Consider the following 25,546-nt stretch of genomic DNA (forward strand, 5'->3'; position numbering starts at 1 on the left):
TTTGTAGTTTCAGGTACATAAAAAATTTTTTTTTACATGCACACACACTCGTTCATACAGAATGAGCCCCCCCCCCCAAAAAATTATAAAGCAAAAAACATGGAGAATAATCATTTCTTACATCAGCGGGAGTTAGCCCACAATTGTGGGATGGGGGAGCTCGCTCCTGTCACCCATCTACAAAGTGATATTATTGCCAAAGAGTAATGCAACATTTTTTTTCTTTTATTTATTAGTATTATTTTTATTCAATCCTCATTTACAAAGGCATTTATTAGACCATAGAGGGATAAAGATGCCACACTAATCTGTGTATACAGTACTCAAAATTCAATGCTGTGGTTGGTAAAATGGTATAGAGTAAAAACAGTGGATACCCAGAACCCGTGGTTGGCGAGGGTGTACTGTACTCTCGAGTATGTTAAATTACCAGTATACTCTCAGGGGTATGTTAAGCACCAGTAAGATCTCATGGGTGTTAATTTAACAGTATATTCTCAGGGGTTATATAAGAGTACAGTATACTCTTCAAGGTATCTTAAAATACCAGTATACTCTCAGAGGTCTTATATTAACAGTATACTCTCAGGGGTTATATTAACAGTACAATATTCTCTCAGGGGGTTATAGTAACAGTATACTCTCAAGGTTATCTTAAAATACCAAGATACTCAGAGAATAAGGCTTTAGGGTCAAATGGTCAAAGTCACACTATAAAATAAGGCCCCTTTCTCAAATTCAGTACTGATCCACATTGTGTAACAGTCCACATACATAGTCACTGTTCTTTATTTTCTTTATACTTTACTTATCCATTATCTTATTAATTTGCCTCTTTTCTGACATTGCACAGTTCATACAGAACCTCAGCACAGTGCTGAATGCATATCTCCAATTGTCCTTCCTTTCTCTCCATAAGAAAACAACATTTAATCTCCATGCTAAATGTAAACCTACCTAGACAACACCCTCTCCAACTTCCTTGCACAATTACTCGGAGATCTTCACCCATGTAGTGAAAAAAAAAATGTAAACCTTCCATTGATATATTGGAAGTGCACTCTGCCTCCGAAAAAGTTGCCTGGCATTACAGTTCTGTCTGGGTATATGGGCAACAGCCAATCAGCAAGGCCAATGTTTTCTACTAAATAAATGTTTAGAGAGTCAATGTTAAATGATAAACACAATCAACTCTTTGCTGTTCTAAATCGTGTATGTATCTGCCTAAGAGAGTGAATTTGGTAACACACCTCTTTGCTATAAATTCCTTATTGTTCATAGTACATATTTTAGTATATACTCTTTTGGAATAACACCCTCACAAATTTCAATAATGAAATATTACAAATACTGAAATTTTCCATTAATTATCTTCTAAGATCAACAATCGAATAGTTATACAAAAAAATTAAGATTAAAGTGATAAATCAAAACACAATAAATCATGGTGTGCTGAACCCGCTAGAGGAAGGGTCACAGCAGATTAGCTTCCGGAGATTAAATGACAGTGCAACCAAGTCTAGTTGTGAACAGCTCTGTGCCTCTCTGAAGGCTGAGTTTGAGAGGGTCAAGGGTGAAAACTTGAGGTTGAAGTAATTAATTGCGAGGATGAAGAAGGAAGATGCGAGACATGTAGAATCTGTGTCTGACAACAACACAAGACTAGTGAAAGGTAGTAAGAAGAGGAACGACAAGACTGGTGGTGAAAAACGCCAATGCAACAGCTAAGTGTACTAACCCCTTTAGTCTATTGGTGAACAAAATGCATGGTAAGAGAGTTATGGACAGGCTGACAAAAAAGGTAAGATACCATTAATTGTTGGTGATTCTTAGGTAAGGTACCTAGACGGAGCATTCTGTAATAAAGACAGAAAAGGGAGGATGTGAAGGAGTTTGTCAGGAGCTAGGGTGGGTGGTACAATCAGCAAAAAAAAATTCTGCACCCCTTGGTCCGATGGCCTCTGCAACGATCACTGACTGAGGCCATGCTAATCTGGTAAGGCTGGTATTTCTGGTTATGTGATGCATTGTATAACCAGTATGATGTATTGCTTTATATCACATAGAGTTAATAAAGAGAAATTAACAGGAATCACCAGTGAAAATAAGTGTTGTTCAGAATTCTTGGTTCTGTGTGTCAAATTGTATAATATCATAAAGGTGCAGAATGATTTTTTGACTACATTAGATTGAATTGACAATATCATGTCTGGTAATGGGAAGAAACCCATTTCAGTAAACCCTCGTTTAACCGACCCACAAATTGTTCTTACCTACAGTTGTAGGCTGCAAACTGACAGCTCTTGCTATGTCCACAGCTCACTGTCCTTCTTTAAATATATTTACCACATCTAACTTAAATTCTACTGTAACACTTTTCCTCTTCTTTCTGTGACAACAACCAGTAGTGCTACATAATGCACTTTTAGCAATCATTGTTCTCCAGTTGTAGGCTGCAAACTGACAGCTCTTGTTAGGTCCACAACCCAGTGTCCTTCAAATACCTTTACCACATCTAATTTAACTTCTAATGTAACACCTTTCCTTTTCTTTTTGTGACCACAAGCTGTAGTGTTGTATAATGCACGTTTAGCATTGTAGTGTTGCATAATGCATGTTTAGCACTCATTGTTCTAGGGCTCAAATAAATTTATAATTGGATTTTAAGTGAATGTTGTTAGAGCATCAACCAACCACCGAACAATAACGAATATGGCATCCACAGCCGAGCGCCTTCGTACCAAATTTTGTAAATTTTCACACATACAGTATTTTCAATTTTTTTGTACAGTACCTCAATTATCAGACTTACCAGCTTTTCAGACCCACCCCTCCCACATATAGGTTGGATAAAAGAGGGTTTACTGTATCTGCCTCAGTGATGGAGTCAATGATATTAGCCAGTGTAGGAGTGAAAAGCTCCTTGACCAGATTAGGGTGAAGGAGGTATCCCTATCATACGTGACGTCCTGCCTAGAAGGAGTGTTGGCAATGAATGGTTGTCAAGGGCAATTGGTGTCAACGACCACCTTAGATAGATATTGCAAGGCAATATTAGTTCCATTCATTGACAACAGACAACTTCCATGGCAGAAGGGACCTTTATGCTACAGATGAAACACATTTATCAAGGGACAGGGTGGCAACCCTGGCTGGCTTTTTCAAGAGGGCATTTTGAAAGATCTCTTAGTCATTAAACTGCTACAGGAACATGCAAGCACGGGGGTCGAGGAATGATGATAAAGCTAAATTAGTTAGTTAAAACTTATACACGATAGAGCGAGGACTCAGATCATGACTAACCTAAATATCTACTAGTTACCGCAAGTAGTAATGAATAGGATAACCCTAGAACAAATATTATGATAGGTTCTAAGTCATGTCATGTTTATTGGGAGTGCCTTCCCATATGTAGAGTATCAAATAAGAGGAGACAGAGAGACATGAGAAGGATGTGGTGTATTAGCAGAGGAGAGTTGTTTTGTCCATGAAACTCCTGACACAGCAAAATGTGTCATCCCTAGTAGCGCTAGTGACGAAGTGCACTGGCATTTGAGCTCTCCCCATCATAGAGTGAACACACAACCTGTTCTGTTTGAGACCATCAGTACCTAAGTTTAACCTGTACCTAAGTTTATACAGATAGACTGTGTCCATTGTATCGTTTATCATTGTGACAACATGGAAATATGGCACATTAAGTACTCATTATAGAGGTTAAGAATGTACAAATTATACAGCTAAGATAGCTATGAGTGTGATGTGAATATGTAGTGGATTACACATTTAAGTATGATTACCTATGCATGAATTACTATTTGAAATACCAGGAATGAATTGTATCCAACAAGTTTGACTGAATTATAACTTTGAGTGGAACGTGAATTGGTCTTATTATCCATAATCGCTCTAATGGTGATATTAACTATGCAAACATTAGAAGTATGAGAAACAAAATGGATAAAATCAAAGCATTGGTATGTACTGAAAAAAATCAATATAATAGCATTCACCGAAACATGGATTAACTTTGACTCGCATGAGTTACCTGTCAAATACTAAATTAAAGGTTATAATTTATTTCATACTGATTGGCAGATTAAGAAAGGAGGCTGGGTAACAATCGACGTCAGGGATAATTTGAAGCGTGAAATCAATAAGGAAATAAAAACAATTGAATACAGAAACAATTTGGATAGAATTAACAGATGGTAAAGAAAAATTAATCATAGGAGTAATAAATAGACCTTATCGTGATATGGTTGATGGGCAACTTACTTGGGATGATATACGCAGGGCATCCAGACACAGCAGTCTGTATAGAAGGCGACTTCAACTTTAGTCAAAAAGATTAGACCGACCTTATAGGAAACTCAGAATCAGAAGATTTTCTTGAAACAGTTCAGTTCTGTTTCCTAAGTCAATATATAGCTGAGCCCACCCAGGGAATAATATGTACTAGATTTAGTTCTGTCAAACAGAGAAAACCTCGTAAGTAATATCGATGTAGGGAGCGAACTAGCGAACAGCAATCACAAAGAAGGTATATTCAAAATAGGAACTTGATGTCAGTTGCAAGGAAAATTCCATTAAAGTCCAAAAATTCCATTAGGCAAACTTTGATAGGTTGAAAAGGCAGCTGAGAAAAGGAGTGTTACATTTGGAGGTGAACTACTTGACCACACATAATATACCTACAGTGTGTGACCTGACCATGAGATATGAGGTTGACGAGTACCATACCAAATTAAATTGAGATCTACTTAATGCACATACTGTAGGCAGAATATACCAAAGAGAAACTCAGATCAAATAACAATGACCCCAAATGGATAAATAATTATTTGAAGAATATTATTGGACAAAAAGGTAGGAGAATCATTCATGGTGATGTTTATCTCCGAGATTATAATAAAATGTTGACCAGTAGGGTTAACTCTGAGATAAGAAAAGTAAAGAGAAATAGTAAATTGAAGGTAGCAAGAGAGGCAAAGTCAAACCCTAAGGAATTCTTCCAAACGTTTCAAACTAAAACACGAGATAAGTTTAGCCCAATACAGTCAGATTCCGTCAAGCTGATAATGATGGAGAAGTGAGCGATAATCAGCACAGATATTTTCCATCAGTTTTCACATCCGAGAACTTAAACATGATACCCTAGGCACCGACTTTCTAAAGAGTGAAGAAAATAGATTAAGCGAGTTTATAGTGACTAATAACGATGTAAGTAAACAAATAGATAAATAAAACCTAAGTTGTCAGGTCCTGAAGAAATATTTGCCAAAATATTAAAGAAATGTAAGGAAGAACTTAGTACAGTATAGTCTGCATTTACGCAGTCAATTGAACCCGTGGAGGTCCGCTTAACAGAACATATGGGATTAATTGAAATAGAGACTGGGCTGACTCCCAAACTCCACTTTTTCCGACACAATACGTACATTGTAGTAAAATTAATCTTAATTTTATGATGGCATGCACATATAATTAATGTTTTAGAGAAATATCAATATAATTAGGTTTTTTAACATTTACGTTGGTAGAAAAGATGGCTGGGCACACGGGGATGGGGGGTTGGTTCCAAGGCAGAGGGCAGATTATTGGCCCTCACCTGTATCACTATCCACCACAGAGGCTTGCAGGGCCTCTTTGTCAAACCCCTCAAAGTCCATATCCTCACTATCACTGACTTGGGCCGGCTGTGGTGGGTGGAGAACTCGGTAATGTTTTGATGACTGGGCGACCTTGTGCGCACCCTGCCCGTGCCGCTTACCGCGTAATTAAAGCATTTACATTCTGGCAAGGCACAGCGTAAATGACCAAACGTGTAAACAAAATCCGCGTAAATGCAGACTACAGTATACTGTACGTCCTTAGTAAACTTGTTTAACATGTCATTAAAAATAGGAGTAGTACCAGAATCCTGGAGAATAGCAAATGTGATTCCAATTTTCGAGAAGGGAGATAGATCACTATCCTCTAATTACTGCCCGTTCAGTTTAACATCAATTGTAGGCAAATTACTGGAAACAATAATTTCAAACTCAATGCAAAATCAACTCAAGAAACACAAATTGATCAATGTTTCCCAGCACGGCTTCACAAGCAGGCGTTCATGTCTGACAAATCTATTATCATTCTTCTCAACCGTTTTCGAATCAGTAGATGACAGACAAGATTATGATGTGGTTTACCTCGACTTTAGCAAAGCTTTCGACAGTCCCCCATGAAAGACTAATAAGTAAAGTGGAGGCTCATGGAATTAGAGGAAATATTCTAAACTGGATTAGGGCGTGGTTACAAGACAGGAAACAAAGAGTAAGCATTTATGGCACCAAATCCGATTGGGGTAATGTCACAAGTGGAGCACCAAGGCTCAGTACTTGGACCATTACTATTTATTGTATCCATAACCGACATAGATATAGGTGTAGCCAGCAACATAAGTAAATTTGCTGACGACACTAAAATAGGGCGTGTAATTAAATCTGATGAAATCTGCAAAACTACAGGAAGAGCTAAAACAAAAAATTTGCATGGTCTGAAAAATGGCAGATGAAATTGAATGAGGAAAATGTAAAGTACCTTGCTTAAAAGATGCAAACAGAGAAACCAAATATCAGATGAGCAACACTGAATTAGAGAAATCTAACTGAGAAGATTTTTGGGTAATGCTAAGTAGGAATTTTAAACCAAGAAAACAAAGCATATTTGCTAGAAAAACGACTAACAAAGTACTTGGGTTCATACAAAGGAGTGTTAGTTACAAGACTAGCCTAGGTTATCCTAAAACTATATTTTGCAATTGTGCGACTCCACTTGGATTACTGTATGTGGTTCAGTTTTAGTCACCGTGGTAGAATGGATACCAAATCCCTAAAAAGCATCCAAAGGAGGATACAAGACTAATATCAGGCATTAGGAACATTGAGTATAAGGACAGATGAAGGCGATAAGATGGCGGTGTGTAAATGGAAGTCAGGGTTAATCAAGGGTGATATAACAATGGTACTTAAACTATCTAACCAGGAGCAAACTCATAGCAATGGTTTTAAATTAGACAAATTTAGATTTAAGTGCAAGATAGGAAAACACTGGTTTGGAAATAGAGTAGAGGATGAGCGGAACAAGTTAAACGAATATCATCTTTAACACAAACACGCTGGGTATAGGTTGGATAGATTTATGAGCAATATAGGTTGGGTGTAAACGGGGCTGCCTAGTACGGGCCAACAGGACTGCTGCAGTTTCCTCCATTCTTAAGTTATCTGAGCATCTCAGATTTCATGCTTAATAAGGGGAGCTGGGTTAAACCTCACTTCCTTTGTACCTATTCCAATTTTTTTGGATAAGCTTCACTAAAGAATATGTGAAATGTTTCAAGCAACTTGGTGTAAACAGCTGTGCATTAAACAGCAATACTTGTGAAAATAAGCAATTGCCATTTAAAATTTTCTGAGGAGCAACAACATGAAATAACTTTGTTCATATTTTTGTTGAGCATAAGTATTATAAGAGATAGAACAGTAACATGTGTGTAGGGGTGTTCACAAGCTTTCTCAAGGTAAAGAAATGAGGGTAGGGGATCATATACTCTTCATTTACTAAATTAAAATGTTCTCAACACTTTCAAACATTTTCCACTACAAGGTAGGGCAGATGGAAAGAGCAATTGCATATTGGTAGTTTCCTTTAATCACTGCCATTCATTCATTCTTACTATTATATTCATGTTCATAAATGAAACTTCTTCCACAAGGCCCTAAATCTGTCTTTTCACAAAACCTGGCATCACTTAATAGCAGCAGTGCACGCCATACATTAAAAATCATTCAACTCCATGTACACTGCAAATTCAAACAGACTGCTGCTTCCTGGACCTCCAGCTTTACTTCTTGTCTCTTTCACCCAGAGATGTTATTTTTTAGACTTAAAGTTTTGATGAATAAGTCTTTATACTAATTTAGAAACAGTGCTTAGCTGTTAAAGCACAATACAGTAATAAACAATAAAACAACATCTCTCTTGGTCTTCCCTCCTCTACCAATCCTACAGCTCGTACACTTTTTTTAACCATTCTCTCGAAGTCCAAAACACCTGACCAGACCTTGATTTGCTCTTTGCCAGATATTTCTTTCACTTCCAGTTTATTTTTGTATTTCGAATTCTCTGCATTTTATTCATCCCACACATTGCTTTTGTAATGTCATTTTTATTGCTCTTTTCTTTTACATTTTATAGAATAATACCAGCTCAATGATTCCTCTGTATTCGTCCTTAACTTTGCTTTTGATAAAATTCTCTTCCAACATTTGTCATTGCATCTACAACTGCTCCTCGATTTACGACGGGGTTAAGGACCCAAATCCAGGCCGTAAGTCGAAAATGCTTAAATACAGTGACCCCTCGTTTAACGAACACCTCGGTTAACGTAATTTCGATTAACGAACTGCCTTCCATAAGGATCTTCAATTCGTTTAACGAAAAAAATTTCGCTTAACGAACTTCTTACGAACCGACCTCAACATGTTTTCGCTTGCACTGACCGGGCAACCAGCTTTAGTATCAGTCCGCCAATACATTAATCGGTTCTAGGGCTTAAATTCCTTACTATTTTTGTAAATATCAAGAAGTTTATACTATTCAATAATTTTAAAAGTTTAATATTCAATTTTTTAGTCATTTTAACAATTATTGAACAAAATTGAAGGTAAAGTGACTAGTTTAATGCGCGGCATCCAGCCTCTTAACACAGCAAACAGGCGTCAGTCTCTCTCTGTTTTCACTGGAGGTAACATCTTGCTTGAGACTCTCTTCAACTAAACGCTTTTTTTCTGTGTTTCCAAGCAAATTATTGGTCATTTTGAAAATTATTTTACATATTGACAATATATAGTGCAGTGCAGTGTTATTTTAAAGAAAATATTCTTTATTTACAGCTAGTTTAACTTTGAAAAATACGTGTTGCCATTGTTTGAATCCAGCATGGGGCCTAAGAGATCAAGAAAAGTGATTTCAATCCAAATGAAGCAGGAAATAATAAAAAAACACGAACAAGGTATTAAATCAAATGCGCTATGCAAAGAATATGGCATGTCGGCATCAACTGTGTCGACAATTCTTGCACAAAAAGACAAATTTAAGGAAGTGAACGTGAGAGACAAATCTACAAGAGTGTTTAAAAGTAGATCCCTAATCGTAGAAACTGAGAGGTTACTTATCATCTGGATTAGGGAAAAACAGATGAAAGGTGATTCAGTTTCTGGTGATTTCATTTGTGAAAGAGCCAGGGAGATTTATGAACATTTAAAGACAGATCAACCTAGTTCTTCAGGAACAGAATTTGAAGATTTTCGGGCTAGCAAAGGCTGGTTCGAAAAATTTAAGAAAAGAAGTGACATTTTAAGTGTTGTTAGGCATGGTGAAGCTGCTAGTGCTGATAAAGAAGGGGCAGCAAAGTTTTTAATTGAATTTAAAAAACTGATGGAAGAAGAAAATTATCTTCCACAGCAAGTGTTCAATGTTGACGAAACTGGGCTGTTCTGGAAAAAGATGCCCAAAAGAACATTCATCACCAAGGATGAAGCCTCTTTACCTGGGCATAAACCCATGAAAGACCGTCTCACTCTATTGCTTGGTGCCAATGCTTCAGGGGATTTCCGACTGAAGCCTATGCTTGTCTACCACTCTGAAAACCCCAGGGTGTTCAAGCAACAGAAAGTGGTAAGAACAATGCTTGGAGTTTATTGGAAGTCCAACCGTAAGGCATGGGTGACAAGACAGTTCTTTAATGAATGGGCTATTGATGTGTTTTGCCCCTCTGTCAAGAGCTACCTAACCACCAATAAACTTCCTTTAAAGGCTCTTCTCCTCATGGATAATGCTCCTGGTCATGACCCTGACCTTGCCAGAAATTTGGAGTATAAATTTGACTTTGTGAAAGTGTTGTTTTTGCCTCCAAACACTACATCACTCATACAGCCAATGGACCAGAATGTGATCAGCAACTTCAAGAAGTTGTACATGAAGAAAATGTTTAGGAGGTGTCATCAGGCAACTTCCATTGATCCTGAACTAACACTGAAACAGTTCTGGAAGACACAATTCAACGTCCTGGAGGCTGTAAAATTGATTGTGTCATCATGGCAAGAAGTCTCCAATAGAACCCTCAATTCTTCATGGAAAGCACTGTGGCCATCAGTAGTCCATGATTTTGAGGGATTTGAGGATGACACAGAGTTGGACCAGGAGATTGTGTCCATTGGTCAGTCATTGGGTCTTGAAGTGGAGGAGAAGGATGTGGAAGAGCTTGTGATGTCTCATGAGGAGGAACTTACTCCTAATGACTTGAAGGAACTGGATGAGATGTTACGGGTAGAGGCTGACAGTGGTGAGGAGGAAATTGAAAGTGATGACCATATGTCAGCTAAACAGTTGAAAGATGTGATTTACCACTGGGAGAAGTTCAGGGAACTGGCTTCAAAGCACCCAGAAGTGGAAAAAACTGAACTAACTTTGTGTCATGTTGAGGACTCAGTGGTCTCCTTCTTTAAACATAAGTTAATGGTGAGGAGGACAGATGCCCCACAGACCACAATTGACACTTTCTTCAGTAAAAGGCAGAGGGAACAAGATGCTAGCCCTCAGCCTTCCACTTCAAGAAGGAGAGAGGATGTTCATGGTGGAGAATCTGTCAGTCCAGAGGTTCCTGACATTTTCATGGAAGGTGACTCACCTTCCAAGAAGCAGTAAAATGCTTCTCCTCCACCTCCACTTCCTTCTCTTCTCCCTTCTCCTCCTGCACCTCCCACTTCAAATGCACATCATCACCATCATCCAGGAGCCTTCTACATACACACCTCAAAGTAAGTAAATTTTTCCGCCATTTTTGTTGAAGTTAGGAAATTTTCGGTGAGCTGGAACCAATTACCCAAAAACCCATTGAAACAATGGTTTCGGTTAACGAACGTTTCGGTTAACGAACGACCTTCTGGAACGGATTGAGTTCGTTAACCGAGGGGCCACTGTAATACATAGAAAATCTAAAATGGGTGTCTCTTTTTCTTCTCTGCACCACAAAACCCTCACTTTTAGGCTTGCCAGCCATTTTAAGGTGAATTACAAACAAAAATTTTGTCAGTACACAGCGCAATCACTAACGTTGGGACTCGAAAATACATTTGATAAAATTTTGGTACGACTGAAGCAGTCGTATGTCCAAGAGGTCGCAGGTCGAGTACGTCGTAAGTCGAGGAGTAGCTGTATTAGTTTCTCTCCTTCCACTACAATGTGGTTCAATTCATTAATCATTCCAATTGTCGACACCCATCCGTTTTCAATCACATTATCATTTATTTTCCCATTCCTTTATTTATTTTCAGAACCTTTTCATTTTTTTGCAATACACACACACTTCCAAACTTATTCACTACCATTTGTAATTTTTTTTTTAATCACGCAATACAGCAGTTTCACCTACAAACATCAGATGCATCACATGCCACCTGCCTCGCAAAATCTTACATCCTGACCATCATTCTCTGCCTTCACCTCTTGCCAACCCATCCATTAAAATATTAAACTTTCTTGACAAAGACACATACGTGAGTTTATTTTCACTGGAAACAGTTTCCCTTTTCTCCAACACTCATACACATGCTTTATTGTCCCTGTAAAAACTTGGGCACTTATGTTACAATTTTCTATTTACCCCACACACACACCCTCTATCTTTCCTTAATCCATCCACTCTTGAAGAATTACCATTTTTGAACTTGCTTACAACCAGTCTCTACTTTACCTTTCCTTTTCACTCTGAACACTATTCAATCCCCATCTTATGCAGGATAATTCCAAAACTTACTCTCACTTGTTACACTCTCCCCAATCTTCCTATTACTTCATCTTTTTCCTCCAATTTATCCCATCTTTCATTAGTAAATGGCATCCCCCCTTTTTCCCTCGGGTTTCTCACTCTACTAGTTCCCTTTAGAATTGTTTCTCACTTTCTTGTGAACCTTGAGACTACCTTCAATCATCTTCCCTTCTTTTGTGATGTGAAGCCATTCTTTACTTTCTCTCTCATCTCCCTATACTCCTTCCTCCTTTCGTCACACCTTATCTGTAACTACGCAATATGTAAAACAGACGACGCTTATTAGAATGACTCGAAGTGTGACTCCTAAAGTTCACCATTTTTTGCAACAGAACCAAAGTAGGACAAAATTTCTTGTTTTTAAGCAGCGTTGTACATTTTTCTCTGTACTGCATACCGGTATCTTTACTTCAACCAAAGAACTTTTTACGGACCAAAATTACAAACCAACAGTTTTCTATACTGTACACTCATGACCTTACTTATCCTTACTGTTTAGGCATTAACCCCATCTATAGGATACAACATTAACATACATAACAGGCACCTGCTTAGAATAGCAACCTTCTCACCCCCTTGTGGACTTTGTTATTTAGGCACAGCTAATCATATGTTCCTGAAGAGATCTATTTCTGACAATCTCTACTTAAATCACAGATATTGCGGAAAATTTCATCTAAATGTCAACAACATACTGTATACCGGTACCATTGTTGTCATGCAGCCTGTGTTCACTGTCAATTTCATTTTCAGCTTTATACCACATTACTCCTACCTTCCATAACATCAAGACTCCATCCACTTCAAACATCCATTGTCGGTTTTTATACCCAGTCCAATCCTTTCCTGTGATTTCCAGATGTCAACGATCTCTTTCTGTACATTACGGTATTCCTTAGAAACCATAAGAAATACTTTTACACTGAACTCAAATGTATGATACTAACAGCTTAAATTTGATATTACCATCAACAACATATTCAGATTACTTACCTTTTAGTAACAGTCGACACCATAATTATCCTCCTCCCCTTAAAAAAAAATACTAAAACAGTTGGTTAACTACCCTATTTTTCTCTCACAAAGAGATGGCTTGGATCAACACTGCCTTGTGCCCTAGGCTAAATCTAGCTACGTTTTCTTAAAATTATCTCCCACTTCCTATTTAAATATTACCCTTGTCTCTAACACTGAGCAGGGTGTCTTGAAGGAAGGAGGAAACTTGAAAATAGTGTGTGTGTGATGCAAGAGAAGTACAGAAAGCAACAGTTAATAGCTAAAATGGCAAGTGGAAATATCCCACGCCTCATATCCTCAGCTTACAAAATATATGGAATGAATTTTTAACCTCCACAGATTAAAAACAGCATATCAAGTCAATTGTAAATCAGCTGCTTTCCCCAGATTATGTACTAGGTACTTTCTTATCTAGGCTATCAGGACTCAGCCCATGGTGTAATAATGAAAAAAGAAATGGGGGGGGAGGCAGGCAGACATAAAGGAATGTAAAAATGATACTCTTGATTGTAAAAAAGATCACAAAAGCATTCATTGTTAGGAATAGGGAAGGGTGTACCAGTTCACACAAGTCTGATTATACTTTACCAAACAAGCTAAGTTTTCAAAAAGAATATTAAAGTGCCTGTCACATCACAATTTAAAAAATATAAAATACTAAAACAGCCCAAATTTTTTTTTCAAGTCTTTATGGAATACAGTGATCCCTCGGTTAACGAGCGCCTCGGTTAACGATTTACCTTCCATAAGATTCATAACTTCGGTTAACGAGCAATCCCTCGATTAATGAGTTTCTTATGAGCGGACCTAAACATGTTTTCGCTTGCATTTGGCGGTCCACCAGCTGTAGTATTAGTCCGCCAATACAGTGATCGGTTCAAGGGCTTATATTCCTTACTATTTTAGTAAATATCAAGAAGTTTATACTATTCAATAATTTTAAGTTTAATATTGAATTTTTTTAGTCATTTTAACAATTATTGAACATAATTGAAGTACAGGAAACTAGTTTTATGCGCGCCAAACAGCCTGTCAACACACCAATCAGGCGTCAGTCTCTGTCTTTTCAGAGGAGGTAACATCTTGCTTGAGACTCTCTTCAACTAAATGCTTTTTTTTCTGTGTTTCCAAGCAAATTATTGGTCATTTTGAAATATATTTTACATATTGACAATACTGTATATAATGCAGTGCAGTGTTGACTTAAAGAAAATAATCTTGAATTACACCAAGAGTACTAAAATTTTATGGGTGAAATGGCACCATGGGGTGACTTCTCTTCCACCCCAATGCCTTCTCTTCTCCCTTCTCCTCCACCCCCATTCTAATTCCCATCATCATCCAGGACCCTTCTACATACACACCTCAAAGTAAGTGTACTTTACTACCTTTTTTGTTGATTTTAGGCAATTTTCGATGAGCTGGAACCAATTACCCAAAACCCATTGAAACAATGGTTCCAGTTAACGAGCAACCTTCTGGAACGAATTGTGCTCGTTAACCGAGGGATCACTGTACAGAGTATTTGAAAGTTTAATGGACTCTTGCTATTGGAACATGGTCAGTGAATGGATCTATGTTAATCTGAACAGGTTAGGGTATGTTGCTGACATTAAATGTGCAGAATGATAATTTTGAACATAAACTAGTAAAGATATTTTGTTTTTACTTTAAAAGACATTTTCTTACCAATGTCTACAAAAAAGTAGTGCTGTATATAGAATCTGTTGAACAATGGCACCAAAGATAAATGTAAGTAGGATAAATAATAAAATCACAAAACAAAAATTTTTCAAAGAAGAATTGTGAATGATTCCTGGGAGAACAAACAGAAGTACCATAAAACCTTGGTGATTGGAAAAAATTAAGGTAGTACTGTATGTCCAACAAGGCTGCATAAATAAGTACCTTATTAATGAAATAATTCAGGCTATTTGTTAAAAGCTAAAGTTGGGACCCCCACTTTCACTACCATCGAAGGTATAGGCAAGCCCCCATATTTTAATTGTCATGCTTACAGCACATCAGGAGTAGGGGTGTGGTTGGTAACCCTTCCTCATTGCTCAGAGAACAATTGGTCTGCCATTTCATCACAACAAGAGTACCTGAGAGCAATAGCAAAGCAGGCAATACAGAGGAGAGCAAGCTATATTACACAGGAGCATTCCTTCGTAGTTGAGTTACTAGAAGTGCGAAAGGGTATTCTGTTCGATAAAAAACAGAACTTTAGATTGATATCTAAGAAGAAACAGGCTTGGGAAGCAGTGACGGATGCCTTTAACTCGGCTGGCAGTGTACCTCTTAGAAGCCAACAGCAGCTCAATAAGATATGGGAGCATATAAAGGGCAAGTACAGGAAAGCCTCCGATAACGACGGTTCTACTCGCGACGATTCATATTTAAGACCCTGGATAATTTAGGACCCAATTCAATTTACACCATTATTTTCTTTATATTTATGACAAAAATAAAATAAAAAATAAAATTACATTTTCATATAAATAATAACTAAACCCCCCCCCCCAAAATAAACCCTTGCGCACAGAGGCTGCTGGGCTGGTGACGCCATTATCACCAGTATAAACAGTCGCAGATTGGCAGGCCTTTTGTTTTCACGTTTCTGAACAGGAAAAGGAGAAAAACTTTCTCTGATTTCTTACGGCATTTTTGCATCCCTATTCAACATGAGCAAGTGATGGTAGTCCTGGTTCAAAAGCTAAAGAAAGTGTAAAAGCTTAAGTCGAGAAACTAGATTTGTTAAAACGATATGAAAAGGGTGAGAGGTCTGTGGATATTATATGCAGCAAGCAATGAACATATTCTTCTGGTTTTTTTTTTTTTGGTATTGGACTATCTTAAAAATTATGAAATGTGGGGCTTGCAAAGGCCATGACCCAGCAGCCCTAATATACATGTAGTATTGGAACATCTCCCAAAACTTTTAGCATGCAAATGTGGTTTGGGGGAGTACATTAGGGGCACCTAATTAGTTTTTAACACAGCTGATAGAACCCAAAGACAAAATATAGTCTGTTTATGAAGTATATTAGTACTTGAGATACACACAAGATGACAGTAACTGAGCTGACATGGAAAAGGTAATTATATTTTTAAGGTCTGTGTAAGTGAAGACAGAAAGATAAAGAATACATCTGAGTTGTTTGATCTAGACATATCAGAGAAGCATGTTTGCCAAATGGGGTAAGCTGCTAATATACATGAATGGCCAGCTTAGTACGAGTGATGAAGAATGAATAACGTCTCAAAATTAAAGAATATCAGTGGTGTATAGCACAAGCTTTACAAAAAGACTAAAAAAGTGCAACTCACTGACTGATCAACTTGCTGAACTAAGTGAATGGTTGACTTCTAAGTGAAAGTGTCTTTCAATTCCATTGTTGTTCAACTTGTGGATAGTATAGTGCATTTAGACTTCAATGTCTTCTGAGGTCTATATGGTTTATTGGACAGGCTGATAAAACAGAACAAAAGTTACAACTGGCCAAATTTGTACATCTTTCAAGGGTGCAGAACAATCTAAATCTTGCATGACCAAAACTCAGTCTCACTCATATCCAAACCACAGAATTTGCTACCTTTTGGCCCTTTGTTTTGCACACACAAATCAACAACTTGACTACACAATGTGGGTACCATATGTTCTGTGCCTACACTCAATAATCAGTAACTGAAAAGTATGGCTGTGGCCTGGATCATCAGAAAATAGTTGCATGAAAAAAAAATTAATTCAATATTGACTAATCATATTACAAGGTCTGCTAAGGATATGAGGAAAAAGTAACAGGCATAGAAGAGCAACAATCAATATCTTTTTAAAGATGGACACCTAAAGAGAGACCTGTAGTAGGTTTGCAAACACCAAACATGATTGTTAATGTGGATTTGACTTTTACAAAATAGAGTCCAAGGGTATGAAAAAGACTACACCAATGTGCAAGATAAAAATGTAGTGGATCCGCATGAACAACAACATAATGCAGGAACAGGTTCACTAAATTCCCATAAAAAATAATACCCCATGTAACCAAAACTCGTGCAGTGATAGATTTCAATGTCTTGCAAAATCTAGACAAAAAAAATTAATCAGTAGTGATATAAGGAACACTGCTAAGCTTAGCTCTCTCTTTCATACAGTATATGCAAACTAAAAATAAACACCCCTTTTTGTAACTACTTTATTTGTCCATTACCGAGTACTGTACTGTACATGGGAGTTTCACAATATGTTGATGTAAATGGCCCCATAGAGGATTCAAACATGGTAGGAATATTGTGCTCTTTAGTTTAGTGCACTTCACAAAGGGGGAGGGGGGGGGGGGGGGTGACTACTGTGAAAATGAAGTAATATGAGATTAATCAAAGTTGGGTTAACCTTTGACTTTTAAATAAATTAAACTTTCATTCCAAAACCAAATAAGAATCAGTCAAAATGGCCAGTAGCAAATTTACAATGTAAAAATTTAATGTACATTAATTTTATTACCCTAACAACAACAAAGTCCCTATTTTGTCCATAAATTCTTAATTTATTTATTTAGAGATTTTGTAGTACAGCTCCTCCCTGACTAACGACAGGGTTAAGGACCCAAATCAAGGTATAAGTAAAAAATACTTAAATACATAGAAAATCTAAAATGGGCATCTCTTTTTCTTCTCAGCACCACAACTCTCACTTTTAAGCTTGCCAGCCATTTTAAAGTGAATTACAAACGAAAATGTTGTCAGTACACAGCGCAATCACTGACGTTGGGACTCGAAAATACGTAATTTGACAAAATTTTGGTACAACTGAGGCAGTCGTAAGTTGAGTAGGTCGTAAGTCGGGGAATAGCTGTATATAAATTGGTTAATATATGAGCTAGTGTATGCCGAATACTTTGTGGTAGTTTTCCGGGGATTCCCTACGGGAAAGGAAGGATGGAGGAAGTGGTCTAGATTAGTATTTTTTTTATGGAAAAAAAAAAAAAAAAAAACTGGTAGACAAAGACCAAATCAAATAAAAAAAAGGAGCATAAAAAAGTCAAAGAACTCAAGAATAAACCTCATGTCTGCAATCAAATTAAACTTGGCTAAACTAAGTAAGATCGTGTGGATACCTTCTATCTGTACAACATAAATAAATTACCTTAAAATACTACCTTAGTTTCCAAGAGTATAGTCCTCCAAGAGTTCCAGAAAATTGTACTCAAGCTTGGAGATCATCAACCACACACCTGCTACTGAATAAATACAAAACTTCCTTTCTGTTTTCCCTAAATGCACTACCATCAGCCAAATGGCTACTAAGCTACACAGAGCAACAATAAAGTTTCGGGAGGATACTTTCCATCACACGTTGTCAATTTAAAGTTTTTTATTTTGGATATTTACAACCCCTTCTGTTCTAGATATAGGCTGTGACATTTGACAACACTCGACAATACTCAGGTGTATACATGCAGAGACCCAAGCAGCAAGAAAAGCTCTTTATAGACAATGATGATGGTAACAAATACTACAGTGAACAAGAAGACTAAACAAGTATTTATACCCTGGATCTCTCTTTTAGAGTCCAGTTGTACTACTAATTTCATAGTACACCATATATATATATATATATATATATATATATATATATATATATATATATATATATATATATATATATATATATATATATATATATATATATATATATATATATATATATATATATATATATATATATATATATATATATATATATATATATATATATATATATATATATATATATACATATATATATATATATATATATATATATATATATATATATATATATATATATATATATATATACATATATATATATATATATATATATATATATATATATATATATATATATATATATATATATAAATATATATAAATATATATATATATATATATATATATATATATATATATATATATATATATATATATATACATATATATATATATATATATATATATATATATATATATATATATATATATATATAAATATATATATAAAATATATATATATATATATATATATATATATATATATATATATATATATATATATATATATATATATATATATATATATATATATATATATATATAAGAACATGGTCAATGCAAATAACAACACTGGATTGCCAGGATCAACAGCTGACCAGTTGACACTGATGCTCTTAATATTTTCTACAACAAATTTCCAAGAAGATCATTAAAGTATAACTACAACGGTAACACAGAAGCTAGTATTATTCATACACCAGTAATACTTCTCTGTTAGTTCACAATATCACACATGGACTAATATGTAAATAGCATCTAAAATTTTCCTTAAATACCAAGATTATACTACAGTACTAGCACACTCTGGCATTATCTTCCCAGAGCAAAAGTTGAGCACAAACACTGGCTTTGTTGAATTACTTATTTGTGGTAATTATCACCTTAAAAAAAAATTACCATTCAGTCTTCCACAAACCTTGAGAGTATGATCACTGCAAATTATTTAAACTTATGAGAATATAAACTCAATTCCAACACAATACACATATGATGTAACATACCGGGAACTCAAAAGTTTAAAATCTATCATACATCTGTATTTTACAGTTGTAACAGTCAACAATCATGAAATATAGATAAATTAATTATAATCGACAGCTGATAATGTCCTTTGTACATTACAGCACCCAGGAAATATAATTACAGAACTGTACAAAGGCTACTATCCACGTAAATGAAGAAAAAATCCTGTTGCATTCCCAAAAGCAAGGTGGGTAAATGGACACAGGAACTACAATATTGTATACTACACAACATGACCTTATCCAACGTTTCAAATATCTAATTTCTGCTCAAGTTTTGCAAATCATTCTTTTTATTTACTTAAACCATCAGAACTTCTTGCCTTTCAGTGATTATATGTAACAGTTGGTACTGCCATGGACTCCAAATTTTTAAAATAAAAGCTAATCTATGCTAGGCAAGGTTGGTATGGCATTATTATGCTCTGGTTGTGTATTAAATACATTAATGTTCTGTACTATATGAACCCTTCTTGTCATCCCACAATTTTTATGGATAATATCACAAAATATTACAAATTAAAGAAGCTTTGGATTGAATTCATTTTGTGGTGACCTGCAGATTATAAAAAATTTGAAAATGTGAAAAAATGAATGGTTACTGCAGCAAGCCATACACTGACTTATCAATTTGCCTTAAAAATTATTCCAATGTAAATGCTTTCAGAAAAACAAACCATTCACATGATTTCAAAATATTCCTAATAAATACTAATAAAATGGCATAGCATTTTCAATCACTTCAAATAAATAAGAGATCTCCTTGTTATACTATGCATCTATAGCCATTTACAACACATTTCTATTACATTGAAGTGGTATATAGACATCACAGCACAAAGATCATAAACACGCAAGCACGAATACGAAATTTCCTTCAAATATAAAAGCTACTAAAGTTTGGCATAATTTATAATTAGATTTAGGCAATGGGTAAGAACATGTTTTCCAGAATGCTAACCAGTGAGTTATAAATAAGAATAAATCATACAATATAAAAAAATCTTCAAACAACTCTCCACTCACCCAGGTCAAGTTGCCCACATACAGTTGGTATTTGCGTCCAGTGTGTGGCACGGGGCCAGAGAAGGCTGCACGCTCTTCAGAGGACATGGACCGTCCTCTTTGAGACTGAGAAGATGACTGGCGGGTAGGGGCAGTGCCTCCATTACGTTCTGTTGAGGCTGGGGGTGGGCTGGGAGGGGCCTCACGTTCGCGTTCTCTTCCTCCGCCCGTGAGGACCGCATCATACAGGTCTCCATCAGCAAAGTCATCCTACATAACAATGGGCGATCATCCGCCATTAGACTCAGGAGGGCCGCACATTCAACATTTTACAATCTCACACATACAACCACAAAATTTGAAAACAAAATTGTTTACATTAGGCTTGGTAAATGTCTAGGCACCGAAATTTGTACTCATTAAAATACTTATATCTAGTTTCACATTTAATTATTATTCAATAATAATCAGTGATCTATAAACAAGTACTAGACATCAATCAGAGCCATTCTTTTAGATCTAATAATAATAATAATAATAATTGTCTGGGAAAAGTTAATCATTACACCTAGATTGACTATGTCACAGGAAGATTCAAGGAGTTAAGATCTATGTAGTTGACAACCTTACCATGAGTGTGTGTGCATCATCAACCTTCTCTCTCTCTCTCTGACATCATACTTGCAGTTACATACACACATCATTAGGAATTTTGTGCATAATGTACACATATAAGGACATAGTAGTGTGTTGTGTTGAGCTTTATATCAAATACGCAACACGCGTAACATATCAAAGTCCTACATATTTTTTTGTATAAAATTAATACTCTATATACTAACAAACACTGCTTCAGTATCTTCAACAAGCTTCAGTTGTCTTTCATATTTACTTTTAAAAATTAAGTTGTACATAATTAGCTGTAAATGGATTTACCTTTTTGAAAATTGAAATCTTAGTATCACATGACTGACAAACACAATAAAGCCATCCCTTTTTTGCAGTTAAATATAAAAAAAAAGTTATTTACTACAGGCTCTTCCTTGTACAACACAGCAAAAGGCCTAAAGCAAGTCAATTTACACTCACTCTTCATATTAATCCACAGATATCACAAAAATAATATATAACCTATAAAAAAAGGGTGAAATATTCATGAATTTAAGTGACTGACAGAGGCTGGGGATACAACCCACACCATAATCACACCTTCATATATAATGCAAACTTTCTGGACATTATCTTTTACTAACTGGCAACACAACATGCTAAGAAGAAGGAGTGCATGTTACAACACGTTAGCTTTCATAGACCTTCATAGGCTTATTTTCCTATTTACAACACGTGGTAAATCAGCCTCATGAAGTTCTACATTAAGCTACAAAGGGATGATGCTTAGCAAGAACTTGACATTTTTTTTTAAGATTCCTGAAGCAGTGTCAATGCTTGTCTCACTAATCCAGTCACATAAAAAAAGGCCAATTCTGATAATTATTCTTTTTTACAAACTAAAGTTGTATCACAACTGGCTCTTTGGTCATATTTCAGTAAGCAATAGAACAGAAAAGTATAAACACGTAGAATCTAATCACTTCTGATCAAGCAATTGTGGGCAACCTACACAACTATAACATCCAAATAAAACAATGATAAAAATTATATATAAGTGCAAGATCAGAAGTCAATAAATACCACACGAAAATTTTACACCATACGAAAAAAGAAAAACACGTAAGACTAGTCATATATAAGTAAATGTAAATATATATATATATAAATATTATATATATAAATATAATCAGCTGTCTTTGCCATTCCTGTAAAGAACAACAATTAGCCTGAAATATTAAAGAAGTCTCTCTTCTTTGATCTTATGCCACACTACCTACAGATTGCAGCACAACACAGGTTCAGAGGTCTCCTAGTTGAGCAGAAAATTTTCAAAATAGAACAGATGTTTAATATTCATATAAAAAACAATATCTACTAAATATTAATCAGTAAAGAATCAAATAATCTTATCAAATCCTTAATATTATACTCCTCCCCTTAGTAAAAGTAATAATGATGATAAAAACTTTCCATGCCACAGTTAAACCATAAAATAATGTCTTTATTCAAATACACATTGGAAAGTGTTTATGCCTTTCTACCTTCAGTGACCCAGGTGAACTGCCACTTTCTTAATGACAACCCTTTAAGGCAGTTTGTCCATCAAATGACAGTACTGAAATAAAACACTACCAGAGAAAGTACAGCAAAGAACTATCCAAACTTCGCATATTGCAACAAAAGCGAATCATGAACAACAGGTTTTTATAAATGTAAAGCTGAACTGAGCCATAGAAGGCAGATTGGCCTTTAAATACTGTATGTATTAATAGCATATAAGATCGCCGAAAGCTGCAACACAGCAGCATCATGTACCAAATAATATTAATAAAATAGTGATAAGCCTTATAAAAAGCATGAACAAATCTGCACTAATACAACAATTTGGTTGTTTTTGCTTAACATGCCTTTCCTTGTACAACAACTAGTGCTTCATCCTTGCTGGTCATGCTAAATCCCAAAACCTTTACTAAACTGACTTTTGTTAACCAGTTTCAACCAATTAATCCGCAGAGATGATCTAGTTATATCTAAGTGCAATACCTCCCCAATATATATATATATATTATAAAAAAGAAACAGATTCTGTTAAATGCATACACTCTTTCCACATGTCAAAATTGGAACTCAACAATGAGCTCCACATGAAAATGTGAGGTGCTAAGGTACACACTGGCTTACTTAAAATTCCTTTTTAGGCGTCAATAGACAAACATGTGCATCAGTATGTGCCTTTGACAGTGGTTGACTAACCCTGAGTATAAAGAACAACTAACTAGTTAGTGATATACTGTATAAGCACGTGTTCGTACTAGACTATCCAACTCCCATGGACAATTTATCATGGAGATTTATTTCATAACCTAGAAATATTCTTTTAAGCCAAGAAGAACATTACATGTGAAACTGGCAATTTAAGTGTTGAGCATTGCAAAATATGGATTGTTACCAAAGTGAACCCAAAGTATAAAACTTTTAACTATAAGTTAGTTAGACATACATCAATAACCAAAAAAATTCATTCAATGCCATCTCTAAATTTCTAGAGAACTAAAATACTCTAAGACAAAATCCTTTTACCAAATTATATAAAATATATATAACTACACTTTTGGAATGAGCACATTTCACAGTCCCTTACAACTAAATGACCCTTGTAATGCATCACACTGAAGCTTCAACAAGCTCATCCGGAGATCATCAATGGCAGTGACAGCTTCACTGCCTGACTTGCATGAGCTTGTTTTAGGTGACTGAATTAACGCAAAAAAATTATAGTAAATATATAGTTTTGTGAAACCATTCTTTAAAAGCTAATAAAGGCATTAGGAGTCTTAGTTTATTGCACCAATGCCTTTCTCAATTGAGGCAAAGTTAGCAAAACTTCATTAATCATGACAAACCTCTTTGTATTCTTGTTTCACGAGTAATAAATATTAAATCCATGGTGTCAGTTAACAAATCACATGACTTGGATTTTTAAGACATATCTAAATCAGGTACTGTGTATATAACTGAGAAAAAAGTCTATCAGATACTCATAAGCATTACAAATCCGGAGGGTAACCCTTTCATATTAACCTCAATCCCCAATACTCTGTACATTACCCACCTCAGTGGGATGAAAAAATATGTAAGCATGGAATTGAAGGCATCTTTCCTTTATATGAATAATATTTGTTTTTGTAGGTTTTTACACATCTACTGATAAACAGCTTTGAACAACATATGGAAATACAGCAATCATCAAACAGAAATGACGGGGCTTCCTCTAACAATTTTCATTTCGTTAATATATAATAAGGTCTATTCTTAGTTATTTAAATGTGAGATGAGGCATGTTATCGGGAGACGTCCCTACAATGCAAAACAAATGAATGCCATTTGTATCTGAGATCATGGAGTCATATACCTAGCTAATTCAGTGAATGAAAAAACCAGCAAGGATGGCAATTCAAAACATCTGGCCAGACATAATATCAGAAGGATCGAGTTTTTCAGACATAATATAATATGCAGAATGGTGGAGGGTGCAGGGCTAAACTTCGCAGGAGTTCGGTTCATACCAGCTCATTTCGCGATCCTGGAATGAACAACACCGAAACTGTCAATCTGAAGGTCACTGTAATCTCTTGTGTCATACCCCTGATCGTCTGTCTCAACTGGTACTTCATTAGCAAGGTAAAGAGAAAGGACTTATGGCAAAGTGAATATTTAGACAAGGATCATCAGCACATACACTAAAAACTTTGAGTCAACATGAATTGCCCACTTGACAACTCGGAAAACCTATGCTAATTCTTTAAAAACAAATTTGTTTAACATTCTTTGCTACCAAATTGCTTGAAGGCTAGTCAATATTCATAATGCCTATCACAACCTGATGTACATAATTATTACCATTCCACATATTCATTTACGCAAAATGTTACTGTGCTTCGTAAAAGGTGAATTTCTTCATTCTACTATTAATTTCGGTTCTACATTAATTCAAGTGCCATAAGGAGCAATGAAATGAAGATATAACTGCATAAAAAATCATATCATTCAGAGTAACTGATCTCATACTAAAGTATAAGTGCCATCTTCAACAGAAAAACCATAAACTATCACACTGAATTTGCTGATCAGATAATCCATCACATAACATTCAGTACTGGTCAACCATTTTTCTCTTGTGAAGTCCTGACCAAGCTGATACTGTTAAGTGAAAGCTATAGCCCTCAAATTTGGTAGCAAAAATGATTTTGCTTCACTGAGCAAAATTTTTCCACTGGAAATAAAAGGCAGTTGATTAGCTTTTATGTAGCAAGTAGGATTGATATAACTGCAGGCAATACTAAAGCAAGTTTCTAATAAAAAAATATAAATACCAAGCCTCTTCCTTCGCATAATTGTGATCTGAGATCTTCCTCAAAAC

At 35.6% G+C, this 25,546-nt stretch overlaps 1 protein-coding gene across 10 annotated transcripts in view; it reads right to left on the minus strand.

The window, feature by feature from the left end:
* Positions 1-25,546, minus strand: part of LOC121880391 (cleavage and polyadenylation specificity factor subunit 6-like) — a 57,016-nt gene that overhangs the window by 22,033 nt on the left and 9,437 nt on the right. For 9 of the 10 annotated variants that reach the window (XM_042387566.1, XM_042387563.1, XM_042387561.1 and 6 more), the window contains exon 3: positions 20,536-20,784. In XM_042387566.1, coding sequence (XP_042243500.1) covers positions 20,536-20,784 — 249 coding nt within the window. Of the gene's footprint in view, positions 1-20,535; positions 20,785-24,692; positions 24,710-25,546 lie in introns of all 10 variants that reach the window. The other variant, XM_042387564.1, reaches the window with a different exon arrangement.

The sequence above is a fragment of the Homarus americanus genome, unplaced genomic scaffold (genome assembly GCF_018991925.1).
Source record: "Homarus americanus isolate GMGI-L3 unplaced genomic scaffold, GMGI_Hamer_2.0 scaffold50165, whole genome shotgun sequence".
Lineage (NCBI taxonomy): Eukaryota > Metazoa > Arthropoda > Malacostraca > Decapoda > Nephropidae > Homarus > Homarus americanus.